This window comes from Melanostigma gelatinosum, assembly GCF_949748355.1.
Source record: "Melanostigma gelatinosum genome assembly, chromosome: 7".
NCBI lineage: Eukaryota > Metazoa > Chordata > Actinopteri > Perciformes > Zoarcidae > Melanostigma > Melanostigma gelatinosum.
Window position 1 is genome coordinate 4,126,509 of NC_136640.1, and position 18,691 is coordinate 4,145,199.

General features: G+C 44.8%; 2 protein-coding genes across 2 annotated transcripts in view; both read right to left on the bottom strand.

The window, feature by feature from the left end:
* Positions 1–7,410, bottom strand: part of LOC306779314 (calsyntenin-2-like) — a gene marked incomplete at its 5' end in the record, with an annotated part of 199,082 nt that extends 191,672 nt beyond the window's left edge. Inside the window, one exon of the mRNA XM_079271176.1 lies at positions 7,347–7,410. Coding sequence (XP_079127302.1) covers positions 7,347–7,410 — 64 coding nt within the window. The remainder of the gene's footprint in view (positions 1–7,346) is intronic.
* An 8,227-nt stretch (positions 7,411–15,637) lies between these two features.
* lpar5b (lysophosphatidic acid receptor 5b) lies at positions 15,638–16,513 on the bottom strand (the record flags this gene model as incomplete). The annotated part of the gene is made up of 1 exon (XM_079271543.1): positions 15,638–16,513. The coding sequence occupies one exon, from the start codon at positions 16,511–16,513 to the stop codon at positions 15,638–15,640; it is 876 nt and encodes a 291-aa protein (XP_079127669.1).
* Between the last annotated feature and the right edge of the window lie 2,178 nt (positions 16,514–18,691).

Genomic DNA, 18,691 nt, shown 5'->3' on the forward strand with positions numbered 1-18,691 from the left:
TCATTGAAATGCTGCCCATTTCCCGGCCACTCACCCGTCCATCTGTCGCTCATCAATCACTGCTCAGCCTTATCATCATAGCCGCGACAGGCTGTCAGCTCCCTGGTGAGCTCTCACATATCGCCGCCCCTCCAATATTGCCACACACTATAGCGTATCTGCAAATGGCCACTCGCACCGCGCCACACTGAGCGGATGGAAACACAGAAAAGGTCCATCCAGTGAGTCTGTTTCAGCACAACGGAGAGCTCCAATTGCTGCCCGTTTCTTGGCGAGAGTCATTATTAGTTTCAGGACCAAGAACAGCACCTGGCCTCTCCCTTCATGTCTGCCGGTGTAGAACTCTTCTGTTGCTTTGCAATTTTTTGTCAGCGTGCAGCATTTCGAGCAGAGAATTCAAAACAGCAGCAGCACTCTCAAACAGCCATCAAAACAACAGCAGTGATGCAGCTTTCATAAAAGCCTTTATAGTAATCTAGGACGCACCAACACGTATTACATGTACGCTTGATGATTACAGTGTATTGAGCTCGATAAATGTTTGGCACCTTTTTCTTTCAGGAATACCTTGTGACTCATATCTCAGTAAACAGGAAAAGAAAGCAGTGGCGGTTTGATAATGGCAGAGATACGGTAAACAGACATAAGCCCGGCAGGCCTCGCCTCCAATCACTACCTATTATAACCAGCGCAGAGGGGGGACAGACTTTGTAGCATCTGCTGGCAGGCTGGACTAACGCCAGGGGCAGCGACACTCGTACTGTAACTCACGACAACCGGCACTACATAACGGGCCTTTTATCAGCGCCGACGTATCCGTCGACCTCCTGCCGATGGAGTTTCCGTTGCCAAAAAAGACGGGGGAATAATGAGCCTGCGCTACAAGTGGAGAGAGAGAAATGTCGGTATGTGTTTATGTTTCTATGTAAAGAGACGGAAAGCAACAGCGTGTGTTTTTATTATGGCCTTGTGTGTGTGTGTGTTCAGAAATGTTTGGGTGTAGATATATATAAGCTCTGCCAGCTCTAAGTGGCTAGCATATGGGATGACAACTGTTGCCTTCATGGGGAAATGGACGGATTAATTGAAATTGAGCACAGACACGCGAGTGATGAGCACTTAACACAATCATGAAGGCTAAATCACACAGGCGAGTGTGTGCTTGTTGGTTTGTGTTGAGCTTTGTGTTGAGCCCAGCCTAACTGGGACACAGTCAAGTTCAAATGTTGGGGAAATGGCTCATGAGCTTCCTTGCGGAGAGTTAGATGAGAATATCGATACCGCTCTCATGTCCGTATGGTAAATACGGATATGGAGCCAGACGATTAGCTTAGCTTAGCTTAGCATAAAGAGTGGAAACGATTGTGTAAAACGGTCAAAGTATTCCTTTAACTCCATTTTTTCAAGGGCATAGTAGGATTACTCGCAGGTAGACACTGTATACATTGTTCAGATAGATTAATTCATAATTAATATTTGTCAAGGCTGACTTAATATACATATTTTATGGCATTGTGACAAATTGTACAACGTTTTTTCATCTTCTCACCCAGTGTGTGCTGGGATACACTCAAGCCCTTCCAAATATGTACAGGAACATAATTAATGCACAGGTAATATATGGATGGAAAGATGCCGATTGTCTTCTCTTTTTTTGTTTAAATACAAAATAGACAATATTAACGGACAACTCACAGACAGTGAATGTGAACACGGACAGCAGAGAGATGTCCATGAGTGGACCGGTCACTCTTGTTCCGTCTGCATGTGCATTATAAAAGCCTGCACTCCACTCAGAGTGCTCCACTTGTCAACTGTGGAGATTTATGAGTCACACAGAGAAAGATCTGCAACCTCTCTCCTCTCACTCGTCATCCAATTCTCTCCATCTTCCCCCTCAGCTCATTTTCTCCGAGGTCAGCTAAACCCAGCTGGCGGAGAGGGACGGGTCAGCCACTATCTGTCTGCGTAACCCTGTGTTACTCATCAGGGCTTTTTGCGTGTCTCGCAGATGTGTCATCACTCGGCACTGGAAAAAAATAGAAGAGAGTCCGCTGGTGAGATTGGACTGGAGGTAAGTGATTGGTGGGAAACGGGCGCAAATGGATGAGAGGAGGACTGGAGTGGTGGTCCTTCCAACAGCTTGGAGTGTGTGTGTGTGTGTGTGTGTGTGTAAGTGGTGTCTTTGTATTTGCCGTGTGCTGTCGGCCATGAGAGCACATCGCCAAAGGAGCATGGTGAGAGTCTGGCAAGAAACTCAAAATGTCTGACAAACTTGATGATCCTGAAGAAGTGGGGACCACATGTAGCACAGGGACAACATACGCACACATAGCCAGATATGAGTGAGACCAGTCACTCCCACAGACTGGGTCGCCATGACTTATGGTCTGAATCGATAGTTTCAAGTCTTTTTCAATACTTCATGTTCATTTAGTAAATGATGGTCCAATTTAGAGTCAATTAGACCATAAAACAGGGTCAGTTTTAGGGTGGGGCTACCTTGTGATTGACAGGTCTCTTCCACAGAGTTTTCCGGGCTGGGAGTTTTTGTCTCTTTAACCCTTTCACAGTGTGTTTTCAGCTCAGCTTTGCGTTTGGCTGTACTTAGCTCCACCCTTCTGTTTGCAAAAGAAAACTAAATGGCTACGGCCAAAATTCTGAACTCGAGGCTTCAAAGGGGCCGTCCACTAACCAGTGGGTTATATTTGATTTTGGAACCAGATATCAACACATAGTGTGATGTGCACATACTTTTGTTCATGTCGTCTCGTACATTTATTCTTCCAAAATGAGAAGTTCAACCCACGAATAACATGCACCCTGAAGCACATTAGCGGATGTGTTTTTAAGTTAACAAAGATACAATACGATTTTCACCACTTGAACTCTTGTAAGAAGTTAAGCATTTACTTGTATCAAGTTGCTGACACTTGTGGCAACACAGTGTTGAGAAAGAGTCGACTCAACATCTCTTTCCTCAGTTTTTAAGTTGGCAGAGATATGAAGTCCTTGGAGTTCTTCGTATAACATTGCTGAATTGACATTTGATCGACACTTTCTTGACGACCGTGCAAACTCCTGCCGATGAAGACCATGTAAGATGATTGAAAAAGAAATCTGGTTTTGCAAGTTCCTTTCCATCCTCATTCATTTCCTCGCCCTCTTCTCTCTCTCTCTCCAAACACACCTCAAAGAGACACAGGAGATTCTAACTTAATTCTGCTAAACCCACTCTGGTCAAATCCTCTCTCTCCCTTTCTTCTCTCTCTCTCTCACAAACACTTTGTAGGGCAAATCAATGACTTGCCTTCGCCGTCTGAATATCTGCTGCCAAGTATGGTCAGCCGTGAACACTCAAAGACACAAAAACAAAGAGCAGAAAACTACTCACTACGCGGTGAACCCAGTTCAGTCAGCTACTGAACTACATGCTCACACACACACACACACACACACACACACACACACACACACACACACACACACACACACACACACACACACACACACACTCTGTGACTCCCTCCTCCTTCCAACATCTAAAAAGACAACAGAGCAGGAAGAGATGAAAAAATACAGGTTGTAAAACCAGAAGAGTCAGATACAGCACATGAAGTAAAGATGGAGGAAGATGTGAGTGTACAGGCCACGGTGGAATACCTCACTACACGCTAAGATCTGATTATAGCTCTCAGGGACAAAACCGCCTTTCATTTGTGACTTTGTGTAAGTTTATAAAAGGAGACAAGGAACACCCACTCAATACTCTACACTCATTCCACACTTAAGACTTAAGACGAGAGATAAACGTACCCACCCCGAGTCCTTATTTACTGTCTGTGAAGGCTGGACTGCTGCGCTGGGATCAGCGGTCGGGCACCCCTCCGTTGCCTCACACCACGAAGCCTATTCTCAAATGGCACGGCGCTGTGCCGAGATCAGCGTATACCCAACGAAGGACCAAGCAAGTGTTTGTAAAGACAAAGAAAGATCATTTTAAAAAATGGGTGATGTTGCTTCATTTCGTTGAGCCATGCTTCCCCCGGCCACGACAGGCCGGGCTTTGTGCCGCATCCTGTGTCACAGCCTCGATTTATAGAGTGCTCCCATAATGCACTTCCTCTCTCCAAAGGGGATGGGGACATAAATCTCCTCTGGTTTTTGTTTTTGACACTCACCTTTTTTATTTGCTAAAAGGATCCTGAAATTGCTATCCTCTTGGCTTCCTTGATCTACACACACACACACACACACACACACACACACAAATAGGGCAGTCCCATCGACCAGTCATTCATTTTGTCATTTCATGCTGAATAACTTGTTTTTAAAGAAACGTATGAGCACATCTCTGATAAACACAAGATGGAAAGTGGTGCTTCTGAGCGATTCTTTGTGGAGTCGATTAAATCAACAAATCGAGTGTTACTCAGGAGTTATTTGGTCGAGGGCAGCCCGACACACAAAAACACCCACACACGCACACACACACACATGCAGAAGCCCTCTATAGAAAACCATAAATTATAGGACTTGTGCCAATTAATGCTGCAACTTCCCAAGCAGCCCTGAAGCGCGTAACGGGGCGGCATCCTCCAAAGGTTGAATATTACATTCAAACTGTCTGCATGTTTACAGACTGTAAAGAAGCCGAAAAACATGTACAGTGTGTTTATCTGGACATAAAAAAGAGGCAACAAAGAGTCACACAGTGCGTAGCTGAATTAAAATGCACTCTGCTGGTAATGAGCTATCTAAATTCAGAGTTCATATTGCTTGGAATTACACAAAAGAGGGGCTCCGGGCAGCACTGGCAAAAACTCTATAGCTCTTTCCGCTTCGCTGCCAGAAGATTCTCCCCGTCGAGCGGCGACACGGTCGGTGCTGAGGAAATCGTTTGAGCCCGAGCGTGCATCCATGAATGCAAGAATTCCTTTGTAAACGACATCACCTCCTCTCCCACTTTGTGGCTGTCAACGTGTTTGGCTGCACTCTATCGCACTCCCCCCCCCCCCCGCTCGCGCGTGTGCAAAACCCACGCACACGCAAGAAGGGGTTGCTGGCGCGTAAAGCTCTGAAACACATGCTGAAGTAGATATACACACATGTAGAGACACACACATGCACACGCTAAGTCTGACTGGATGACGCGGGGGTGTCGGTGATTAAAAGGAAGCCGCGCGACCACGCTTTCCTCGAATAAAACGGTGGCTAAACAGAAGATGAAAGGAGTTTCGGGCGCTTCAAAGTTATCTGGGAAACAGTTCGGCATATTGGCGCCATACGGAGGTGGATCCTTCGCCACACTTGACACGAATGCCGCCGTATCAGTTGTCGTTTTTAAAAGCTGAAAAACCGATGCAGGGGTAAGGAATGGGAAATGATTCGGGTGCGTTGCTTCTGATGAGCTCTGCTTCCTGCCAACTGTGACAGGAAATGCGCACGGCGGCACAAGGTCAGCGTAGCAACAGATCCTGCAGACAACACGCTCTTTTGTTCTCCTGGATTTAACTGCGCTGTATACAGCGGCCCGAGGGAATCAATTAGAATCATGCTGTGCTTGGTTTTCCCGCCCCCATTGACTTGGCAGTAATGTGTTTACTTCACAGCCAAGCTCTGCTTACAAAAGTTTAAAAAAACAGCATCCTTCCTTACGATGCAACTTTCCTGCTTTGTCCTGCAGTATTGCACATATGAACTTATCAGGTTTAAGAATATCCCCAAACAGGTTACAGTTTCCTGCAGATGCTCGACCACAGCATGTATTAGTGTGGCATAAAAGACCCTAATTCAAATAAATAAAAGTTTGACCTCTGGGCCGGGTCACAGCCTGTGACAGGTCTATTAGCATATGTTTTATATGTTTCCCTTCCACACACACACACACACACACACACACACACGACAAAGATTGCAGCTTGCAGCCGGCCAGCAGACCGGCTGTGAGGCTCTGTCGTGTGTCAAGGAGGACAGCTTATCACACTCCCGGTGTGCCTCGGCTGCCAGACGAAACTGACAAGGTGCCACCTTGTTATTTGGCTGCGCGAAAAAACCCCCAAAAAAAACCAGCCTTCGTCTACAGGGAGTTGATTAGCACGAACCTGTTGCCGCGTTTCACATCGGCACATGCCGAGCTCACTAGAGAATTGAGTGGTCCCGCTGCAGCGGGGATGCTGACCTAAAAATAGCTCGGCGACGGAGCAAAAAACAGCCAACAGCAATGGCACATGTATGACATATGGATGTCATTATTATCTATTGGCGGTGGGGATTATTCATCATGTGTTGTGGAATTATTTTAATGAGCTCATTGCAGCTGTGAATTAAATTTGCATGTTTGTACATGCACATGCTGGATTTACATATCGTGTATACAATGCATATGATTTCAGATGGATTGATCAACCATCTGGGTCAATTTGCAAAAGCTGCTGCTGACAATACGGATCTGATAATCTCATACGTCTGCTGTCCTGTTGCCTGTAGAGGAAGCCGGCATTCACATTCAGTACCCGCAGATTGACATCTTAGTATTTATTTATTTAGCTTTGGGAGGCGTTTACTCATTGTGGTCTTCCCTGTCCAGAAGAGAGTTGAAATATGTTTAATGGGTGTTTTCACCTCTAAAATAATCTTCGGCCACACTTTCATTACTAAAAACGGTTTAATAAAGGATATTCAGCCAATTTTTTTATCTCAGACATGCTGACAAGGGATTTGGAAGATCCCAAATGCTACTTCTTTGCAGGTTTCCACGCAAAAACTGCAGAGATGATCCGCTCCACTTTCCTTCCACCTACCTTTACCCATTAGTCACAAACAGGAAAGACCCACAGCCTCCTAATGTCTCACAGTGGAACACAACGTTTCCACATCCAGCTGCTTCCGATACATATTGGTATTGTTGCAACAAAGAGGAAGAGGACAACACAACAAGACTGGAAGTCCCTTAAATACCATAGCGATGCCACACTGACCCAATAAATTGTCCTATAATAAATTCCCGGTAAGCTCAGTGTTGAACACCGCTCTAAAGCTTCTAAAGCTTCGGGACATAAAACACACACCCTCAAGTGCTATTTGGGGCTGGACAGTGATACAGATATGATGAAGTGCCCATGTCTCCACAAGTCCAAAGAGCAACACTGCAGGAACATAATCAAACATGCACAGACAGACAGTGATCAGCACCGTGGCAAATCAGTTCTCTGTGTCAGATGGACATGTCTCTGCATCCACCACGCGCAGCTTCTCCGGCCACGTTCACCGCGTATAATTAAGCTGTAGCGCGCTCGCAGATGCGCACCGCACGGAGCGAGCGCGTTGCCCTTCACCTACCGTACCTTTGGTGTGAGCGGCGCTCAACCCCAGAGCCACTACAGCCAACACGCCGGCTATTCTCAGCATCTTCTCGGTGGAGATGCAGCTACGCGGCGACTTCTCTCCTCTTTCTTTCCTTTTCTCCTCTCTCTCTCCGTCTGTCCGCCCTCTCCCTCTCAGTCAACGCCTCGGGTTCTCTCTCTCTCTCTTTCTTCAGGCAGAGTGTGGGAACAGTTCACCGTTATGTGGGACAAGCCAGGCAGCGTGGAGTAGAAGAAGAAGAAGAAGTAGAAGAAGAAGAAGAAGAAGAAGAAGAAGAAGCGGAATATGAAGAAGAGGATGGACACCGAGTGCCTGCAACGCGCCTTCGCCGCACCGTAACGCGCGCGTCGCACCGCAGGTTGTGTGGACGGACGGAGGCAGCGACTGAAGTGTGGGTTTGGCGCCGAGACGGGACTGGAGAGCAGCAGCGCAGCCCGGGACCAGACCGAGCGACGTCACACAGGGAGGAGAGAGAGAGAGAGATGGATTCAGGCGCCCCCCCCCCCCACCCTCCTCCATCCTGTCCTCCTCCCCCTCTCCTCCTCCCTTCTGCTATCTCTGGAGCATCCCAGCCCACTCCAGCCTCCAGCTCACAGCGAGCATGCCACGCCGAGGAGGGATCCTGATGAGAACAATTGCATCTTGTTTCAAATGACTCGAACAAGCGCCTATAGAACACGATGCTGTTATCATGCATCTGTAATGGGCTCAATCGAACTATTTTAGCATAGACTTTCTAATAACACGTGTTAAAATGCCATGAACTAAAGAACACTTCGAGTCACTGTGAACACACAATGGCAGACACATTGTGTGATTTAAATACTGCAGTAGGCCTGAAGATGCAGCTTATCTTCCTGAAATTGTATCGTCATCACGAAACAGTTGTGGTTGTTCATGCACAGAAATGGAATGTTTTCAACCCAATGAAGAACAACCTTCTGTGTTTTTATGACTTTTATACTCTTTCTTTTTTTGAGTTCCCAAAGAATATTATTTCTTGTGACTGCATCCCGACAGCGATTTATCTGAACGAATAAGTGCTTTGACATTGAATCAGGAAAAGAGGGAACGATAGATTGACAGATTTGTAGTATTTTATAGGGAAAACATTAAAAACTGCTTCTTAAAATCTAAAATATTGACATTTCTTTCTAAAATGTGCAAAATGAAAAACAATCTCTGAGCGACATGGCTCGTTCAGCTCGAGAGAACGTTATTGTCCCATGTGTTTGTCTAAGGTAGGTGTGTGTGTGTGTGTGTGTGTGTGTGTGTGTGTGTGTGTGTGTGTGTGTGTGTGTGTGTGTGCGTGCACGGCCGTAAATTAGCACGCGTGCGAGCATGTGTATGAAGGTTTGGGGGGTTTTTCCACTTGGTGCCGGGCAGTAGGATTAATAATAACTTTTTTAATTTTCCTGAGCAGACTATCTCAAAGGAACCTTTCTCTTGGACTATCTCCGCTGGTTTAGGATTATTCTGGGAGGCAGAGAAAATATTGCCGGCGTTATCGAGAGCAAAAATAATAATTCAAACAGATGACAATGCACAGATTTGAATCCACACCATCCAGTGATGAAATTAAATTTGGTCTTCTTTTCACCGGGAAACGACTAAAGTGGTTTATAGCCGACAAAAAAAGGCTTCCAGAGAAACCAAAGCAGTGGTGCTGGGACCCTCGAGGGGCCTCAACATTTACATTATCACTACTTTAATATCATCATCTATCATGCACACATGTATTACATACAAAACAAATGAAAATATCGGCCATTTCAATATTTAGTTCCGTATAATATCAAATGCTGAACATTTAAGGACATGAAGTAAAGGCTAATATATTCCTCAAGGCTTTACTGCACAGCCACAGATCTCCTCCAAATTGCAGCCATTAATCAAGAAAAACAAATATGGTAACAGAGAAAAGCTGCTCGTGAAATACCACATCTTTATCCAGCAAGGCAAGTCATGGGGGCTCCACGGGTCAGGTTGTTTTCTGAGGAATAAGACTTTCTATATCATGACATAAAATAGAAAGCAAAAAGTTTCTCTCATACTGTGTGTGTGAGGCAATCTAACCTGGCTGAGTGCTTTAATGTGCCACTCTATTTGTCTCCTGCAAGTATTTCACCTTTGGGAAATATCAGTGACATACATTACTGGCAGCCATTTGCTGTTTAGGTTGCTAAATGATGATGGGAACAATAAGAATAAAAAGAGGATATTAGTTCCAATTTGATGATGACTACAGCGTTGGATAATACATATATAATGTGGTGTGAGGGCCCCTCCCGAAACAACTAAAGGATTTAAATAAGATGCTTCTCAAAGCGCTGCTGCCTGCAGGGAAGGCAGCTCTACAAGGACGCTTTAAGGTTGTCCAGACTGTTGATAACCAAAAAAAAAAAGTGTCATGTGACACTTACGTGCTAAAGAAAAGTAAAAACGAGAGAAAACAGCATCCGCGATCACAGCGACCCTCGGTGCTGAAGTTACACCAACTTTGTGAAAACATTGTGAATTCTTGGCGCTGTTCGGAAGGCGATGTTACAGTTTGGTTTCCTATCGATTTATATTCTTAAAGCAAAACCCGGAGGCTGCATTGGGCTCATTCCAAATCCATTCATGATGCTCTGCTGCAGAGCGCCGCGCGGCTAATGAGTCTCCCTCAGTGGCTGACATTTCCCATAGTGGGGCACATATTAGCTTTTGTCACTAAGCAGACTTTACAGCCAGCCAGAGTATTGTGATGTATTTCAGGCACTATTGCAGAGATGTATGAGTTACAGATAATGCAGCGGCCTCGTTGAACCCAGAATACTCCATAATCGATAATACACGTATACGGTTGTTTCCAGACACAAAGTGGTTGTCCATGCGGTCCTTTCACCAAATACCAATACCGAGCTCAAAGATCATGTTCTTGTCTCGCCATTGTTACGCTGCACAGAGGCAGAAATATGGAAGTCCATTTCTACATTTATCTTTCAGCCTGGGGGGTAGAAGAGGGAATACGTCCACACCAAAGAATGCTGTTGCACACAGACACAGACTTCGGTGGGGTTTATTTTCCAGCAGAGCAGGTCTGGGTGGAGGATCCCTCTGTGCACAGCAAGTGTGACAGATAGAAAAGCACACTCATGCATCTTAATTTGATCATTTACTGCACACACGGAGAGAATAGAAAAGCCATCTTCTTCGGTCGCTGAGACGAGCTGTTATTGGGTGTGTTCTCACAGAGAAGTGCGAGCTCTATATATAAATATATATGTGCATGTGTTTACATTAAAAATGAAAATGCTTTTCTCTCAGGGGGAATAGATTTGGACTTGAGATTGCGGAGCAGCAGGTCAGAAGGCCAGGTGGCCGCCTGCTGCTGTTGATCAACCTTCCTCCTCTTATCTGTCCCTCAACTGAGAGGTCATTTTATCTTAACCAATCAACCTCCCGTGTTTCTCTTCTCCCTCCCTCCCTCCCTCCTGATGCCTCCATCTTTCTCCTCATAATCAATCTACTGTCACTTAATTCAGATCTCTCCATCCACCCCTCTTCTCCGCCCTGGCTCTCCGGCTAGTGTGTGTGTGTGACAGAGTGCGGCGCCTCCGCATACTCCCACTGACAGCTGGGCCGGTGCTGTATGGGGAGGGATGAGAGGAGGTAGAGAAAGGCAAAGAGAAAGACCCGTCCTCCCCCTGGCGTTTCCCCCGCCGGCTCTTTCTGAGGAAGTGTCGGCGGCGGCGCTTTGATGGCGACTGCATCACGGTCCGAAGCTGCGAGAGTGCCTTCTGGTCCCGTTTTGCCTCACCTCACTGGCAGGAAGTGGGCCAGAAGTTGTCATCTGCTCAACGCCTCGCACATCTCTCAATCCCATGACTGGAAAATAAAGTAAATGCTCGTTCCTCTCCAGTATGACACTGGAAATTCACGTTTCAAAACCTTTTTGTCAGACCGATTTGACTTTACTCGTTTAATACGTTTTCTCTTCTCCATTGGAACTTTAAGAGAATCATACCAGTGATTTAGCAGTGTTAGCCCAGTTATTACTGCAGAGCATGCAGTAATAACTTCTACCCCTCCAGGCATCTATTCTGCTCCATTATGCGCAATAGGACCATATAAAAGCTGGCTCTTTACACTTGCTTAAATTGAGAACTCCACCAGAGACAAAGTGAGATTGCCAAAGCTACAAGTTGTTATGACATACTGTTCGGTTAACATTTTTAAAACTGCAGGATTACAGCCTGTAAGAAGCAACCATCTAAGCAAAACATTGTTAATGTAATTAATGCCATTAATTACACAAAAAAACAAAATGACTAAATGTAACTTTCCTAAAATAATATTGTGCGTATTGTGTAAAATGCAAACAGAGCACATGAGTAAATGTGTGTCTGTCTCCCTCTTAATGAACGAGTGTCCCCATCTCCCCGACAGTGTGTGATACCTTAAAGTAGGACTGATGGCAAACACTTCATCGATGAATCTATTATATTGTAACTTCTGAAACGGTGGCTACCGATCTGGAATTGAAAAGCATCATTTAAAAAACACAAATTAAAACAAAAAAAAACGACGGTAAGAAGTTAATTATAATGAATTAATTGACAAAGACATAAAAAGTGACAGACTAAAGCGCCTGTGAGATACGATGAAGTAGAACTTTGGGGTCTGCGGGAGCCCCATGTTTGGACCTGGGTGTTACATGCCGTGTTGTCTTCTCTCTCTATCGCCTCCCCCCCCCTCTTTCCTGCCTAGCAGCTGCAGCTTGTGAGTGAACGGACTCCATCGCTGATTAGTGCCGTGGGCCAAGTAGCAGCGCTGTATTGATCTCCTCTGGTGTTTTGAGTTAAACTTACTACTGCAGTGAATTAGTGTCGCTTTCATTTTTAAGAAAAGTAGTGTTCAGCTGTTGCCTTTGTGAGCATTTTCCATTTAACGTTAATAAATCAGTTGTTTATTCATCCGTTGCCCATGATTCTTTTTCCCGGGTTTATTTATTACCGTTACCTAATCGGGGAACGTAACACTGGACCACAGGTCGTCAGGAGGAATATACGCAACTCAAGTTTTAAGTGTTCAAGAGATTTTCCATTTCCCAACATTCCATCTCAATGGAAACCAATGGCTGCATCAATCAGTGGGAATATATCCACGAATGCATGCATTGAAAATATTCAGGAGAGAATTAAGGATTCAAAACTTGCAAAAAAAACAACATAGCAGTAGTTTGACATTTTGAAATCAGAAAGGAAAAGGTTGGGCTTGTGTGAGCCGTTCAGCTGCACATTTCCATCTGTTGGAATGATCTCTGGGTTCTCTCGAGGCTTCGGACTCTGGAGGATTGTTGTTCCTCTGCTCTTTGTTGTCTCCTCTGTCCGTTCAAGAGCTCAGCATTTTGTTTTCGTCCTCTTTGCTCTACTTTTGGCTCTTTGTGCTGCCCGCCTCTCCACAGTCACCAAAGCTTGCTGTTGTCTTTGAATAGCAGTCCTCCTCTGGTCCAAGGCAGACTTGGCTGCAGCTCAACAGGCTTGTTTGTCGGTCTTGGCAGCGATGCTTGCAGACCTGAATGTACCTGTTTCAGCGTTTCCTTTGCTTTTTTTCCGTTTGTTTGTTTGTGTATGCTGGGGAGAAGAGGAAATAGAGAATGTGTGTGTGTTTCCTCTTTTTTACCTCAGGGTTTGAGGGTCAGCTGACCGTGACCAGCTGCAGAAGACACATTCACACCACAGCCAGATCCTTTCCCAGTCCCTCCAGATCTGGGATATCAGTCACTTACAGACAGAGAGCTCTAAACAAATATGAGCTCGACCTTGATACACACACATAAATAAAAGGTAATACAGAGGCAGAGAAACCCGAACAAACACACTCGGAATAGCTGCACGTAGACAGCTTGCTTCTAAAACCATTTCCCCCCCCCCCCCCCATGAACACAAATCAAGCCAATTTCAACCACGTACAAAAACAATCTGCTCCGCGCTGAATAAAGGCTGTCACACACAGAGGCTGTTCGGTGTTGGGCGCGAAATAGCAGCGAAAATGTATTTGACTTCATGGCCTCTGCAGAGTAAGGACAAGACTGAGCAAACAGTGCTGTGGTGTATTATGGCTAAACATCAACACATATGAGGTGAGGCTGTATAAAGTTGGCTGTTGTTTTTTTTTGGTTTCAGCCTCTCAGCATTCAACTTCCTCCAGTATTCCACACGCAAAGGTCACATTAAACATATATGGAGCAGCTCGTGGGAGGAAACCGCCTCCTCGCTGGTCTCCAATTGACGAAGGGTCATGAAAAAAGCAAGACCTTGCCGGCAGCAGCCGTACTGATGGATGACCTGACTTTATTTAGGAGGCACAGCGTTTAACACACAAATAACTTATTTCCATCTAAAGTGTCACTCGGTCGCTAAACGGAGAGCATGTGTAATGACGTGGAAGTTCAGACCACAGAGCTACAGATAAGGGAATGCTGAAATATGAGTTCAAGCATCAAAAATTGTCACAGGATGAAGAAGTGGTTTCCGTGGTTTGGTTGTGTTCCATCTATGGCCTAGATGTGTGTGGGCAGAGCTCGATCATGCTGTTATGCTTCATTGAAGTGGAGGGTTTTACCTGATGTTGCGTGTCCTAATTGTCAACAGCAAAACCCCGTCCAGATGTTTCAAATCTAGATCCTTTTTGGATCAATTTCCCACAGATGCCCCTCCATTTGGCAAAAGCTTATAAGACTTGAGAGCCGTTGGCTCCCGAACGCTGAGCAAAAGAAAAAACACAAACGCCGCCGCATCTCAATTTATAACCAAAGACACACGAGACGGCGCCAAATGATGCTAAAAGTAATCAAAAGAAATGATAACGAGGATGAAGGAGGATTATGTCTTAACCCTGAACTGAAGGTTTTCCATAACACATACATTCTTTAGCCTGGCTTTTATTATTTCATTTATTTTTACATGACATATAGTCATTTTTATTTAAGAGTCTGTTCCTTTTAACTTCATGTTTATATGAATAAAGTTTGACTGATTAATCGATAACGTTTAATATTAATTCCATTATCTGCTTGCAATAAATGTTTGACACTGTAAAACCTCATTCAGTTAATTACATTACTAGGTTTTATTTTCCGACCCGCTTCAGAACGAATGCATGACTGATATTCACTTCTGATCACAGTGACTCTGTGGAGCAATGCGTTTCTAAGTAAACCGCTGTCTTGACTGCACTGTGCATGAGGACCCACCTTCACTCCCACGAGCACGTAAGCTGGTTCGTGAGGATTCATGCTGTGCGGCTCGGTCGGTGGATGTAATGCTCCAAGAAACGTGGCGATGCACTCACAAAAACAGATGTTAGATGTTCTTTGTTACTATTAATTCATGATCGTTTCCTCTGATTCTAACGGAAACAATAGGAACCATTATGAGGGTTTGTATTCAGTTCCAACAGGACCAACCACAGCTGTTATGGTATTTGTGTCAAATGGAAAACCGGCCCCTCAAGCTGAGATTGGAACTGGAAAGAAAATGTGACTGAATAATTGTGAGTTGTTTTGGAATATATCTGAAATCTATTGAATGCATTTTGTTAAGATGAATAAACTTAACTGTCTGGTTTGCTTTAGTTGACTCACGTTTCTTTAAAAGACACAGCAGGGGGACTTTATTTTTTAAAGTTGAATCAGTTTAAAATGTGTTTGTAAGACACAAATATGTCAGAAAGTATATGATTAATAGTATTTTCTATGGTTAGGTCATTTTCAGGGCTGTATGGCAGCTCCAGTTGGTTGTTGTGTGTTGTTGTTCCCGTTGAAGCTCATCCAGCAGACCAAAGGTGACACAGATCTAACAGGTTAGTACGATTTATTCACAATCATGGCAACACGGGGAACTTTCTGTATTCAATACAAGATGCCTGCGGATCCAATTTCCAGTTCAGATTTGTGCAGCTCAGATGGGAACTGAAAAAAGTAGTAGCTTCAGCTGGGTGGGTAGCTTTTCCTGTTCACGGATGTGAAACAACAGATGTGTCAAACATGCAGGGGGGGAAAAACCACCAGTGAAAGTCAGTTGTAGGCTACTGTGAAGGAAACTTAAATACGTGTCTCTGTTCCACTCAAAAAAACCCCAATGTTTCTTTTTTTCTTTGGTTGGGTGGATCAATAAAAAGAGATAATGTAAAAAGTGAGAATTCTAACAAACAATAATTGAGTTTTTCACCTTGTGACCTTTATGTCACCGACAAACAAATGCATATCCTGTCCCCGTCTACTCTTCTAACCAACTACTCTTGCAACAAAAGTCTCCGCATCCTCTTTTCTCCTCCAAAAGCCGTCAAAAGAGAAGTAATACAAGAGAGGGTCCAGACAGCAGTTCACGCTAGCGAGACATATCAGCGGCGTGAAGGAAAATACCCAGCTTTTAAAGAACACGGCCAGTGACACGGGCAAGAAAAACACAGCGAACATCATCAGGTTCATGGCGAAAATCAACATGACGTTCACCTTGTTTTTGACCCTGGCGGAGTCATTCAGACGTGTGCGTAGAGTCAAAGACACCAGAGCGGTGGACACAATGTTGACCGCCAGCAAGGAGAGCACCAACGCGGGCTGAACATAAACCAGTGCTGGGGTTTTCCGGTGACGAAATTCAAAGCAGGTGGATTCATTGTAGCTGTTTAAGAACCGTGAGAAGTTCAGGCTCTCTGGGATGTTCACCACCACCACGGAGAGCCAAGCGAGCGCGACGGCCTTCCAGGTGTTGGACGCGGTCCGGAGGTGGCGCGACCTCAGAGGATAGACCACCGCCAGCAGCCGGTCCGCGCTGATGAAGGTGATGAAGATGGAGCTGGAGCGGATGTTGTTGCGAAAGAACATCGTGATACAGATGCACGCAATACTGCCCAGAGGCCAGGCTCCTGTGGCGTAGAAGTAGACCCTCATGGGCAAGGTGATGACGAGCAGCAGGTCAGAGATGGCCAGGTTGACCATGAAGATGGTACTGGGGGACTTGAGGCTGTGGCGGCTTAACAGGATCCACAGCGAGGCGGCGTTGAGAGGCAGGCCCACCGTCATTACCGACCCAAACGCCAGAGCGTACCCCGTGCTCCTCATGTCCTGCTCCGTTCCATTCTCCAAAGTACCGTTGAGCATGTTTTTTGTTTTCTGTGAGAGTGCAGGCGCAGTGAACGGAGCTGAGACGGAGACTGCAATCACCCCGCATCGAGCAAGATCTGTGCGAAGACAAGGCTGCTGCTGCATGTTGAAGTGGCTGAGAGTGTTGAAAACAGGAAACAACTTTGACAAGGGTTGAAGTAGTGTGCCGTGTGTGGGAGTTTAAAGTCATGGACTAGAGACTTTCTAAAAAACCACAACCGTGTGCACTGGATTCACAAACCAGCTCTGAGTCAAGGGTTACATGGATTCGTTCTGTTCAGGAGGTCTACTCTATTAACACTCCATCTGTACTGCACTAGAAGACACATGCTGTGCAAATTCCATCTGAACCGACTGCTAATTACCCTAATTACTCAGGTTTATCTGCATTTTGTAGAGTTGCAATCCACGGTCAACTCACTGATACACACAATATTTATGAATACAAATTGGATATTAAGCACTACAAAATGATATTTAGAGAATAAAAGTCCAAATGTTCCGAGGCGAAGTACATCCTGCCTTCTGGAGGAAATGGGCTTCCATAGAAACCAGCAGTTGTATTGAGAAAATACTTGCTATTCTTTTAATAAAGAAATACTAGTTCGGAGAGAACTGACGCTAACCTATTTGGGAGCTCTGGGTCACATATTCGGTCAAAAGTTAATTTCACTACTTTTAGCACTGACAAGAAGGTCGGACAGGAAAGTTACGTGTTTAGCAAATGCATCTCAGCAATGTTGGATTGGAAAATATAATATTACGTGGACCGAATGTTTTTCTTCGAGTTTTTTAAAGGAGTAGTTTGATATTTTGTAAACTACAGTTTTTCACTTAATTGTTGAGATTACACATCGAGATTACACATAATGTATTGCCTTTTCACATGCAAGTGTATATTTTCAAATGTAGAAATACACAAAGACAGAAATACACAAAGACAGCACGAGGGGAAAGTGAAGTATTTGTGCAATTACGCCAAAGCAGCTGCCGCCAAACTTCACGCCTTTCAACTTATCACTCAATCACCAATTTACCGCTGACTCCTTTCCCTTCAGTCTCTCTCAGCCGCAACCTTTTGAAAGATAAAAATCGAAATGGCTGTAGCAACAGCAATTATGTGATTCCGCCTGACTCGCACAATTAAATAGAAAGGTGTGGATGCGGATGGCTCTTCATGCATTCAGGGAACAAGAGAGCCTGAATGGATTACTCTGGCAAATGAAAGGATGCTATTTTCGCTGGGGCCTAACATTTAAGAAACTTGAGTGTTTCTCAAGACAGCATCTCTTTATTAGCTCTGTACTGATTTAAAATGCCGGGCCTGCTGCTGGCGTAAACAGATAGATGGACAGCGAGAGTTAGCAGAAGAAATGCGGGAGAGAGGCAGGCGTATGTGGAGCTTGTATGCAGCAGGGCAAGTCATACAAAAAAAACAAGTTTCCTTCTTCTCTTCTTGCTGTTGTTCAAATGTGTTTTGGTTCAGCCATTCGTATGGTTGAGTCTCAACAGTGCTCACCAAGTCATATGAACCTATTCGGTTTCCAGCACACAGCCTCAAGCCGACAATATTGTATTTATGTATGTATGTGCGTATGCTACCTGCAGCAGAAAACACCATGCAGCCAAAGTTAACAAGTCACTATGAGGAAAGTTAGAAATCTCATGAATGATCCTGTTGACAGCCAATGACTGTCAATAGTCCCCGTTTAAAACACAAGTACATACTTGTTTATCTCAGGAGTTGGTGGACCAAACGTCCAGTGAAACACTAAATAATGGACTGACATTCAACAGGTGGTGAAATAAACTAACAAATCCGATGTATTGGAGGCTTTCTGCCTCTTTGTGGTCAAAAATCACTTGGGAAAAGGCTGACATTAAAATCATTACAAATTAGGCATGTGAGCTTAAAGCAGCTTCAATCAATATTTTTTCTTCAAACAATGGCTCACAACTCAAGCACGTCTTAAGAGTCTGGAATTGATTTTGGCTTTGTGCGAAAATGAAAACTGAAAAGCAGTGATGGCACAAACTGGCGGCCACATATGGTCCTCAGAAGCTTCCCATCCGGCCCGCAGAATATTACTGCGTTCCGTCCCAGACCAAAGACGTTCTTAGTAGACGAACATACAAATTGATTAGTTGATACAATGAACAGATCTATAAAACTCC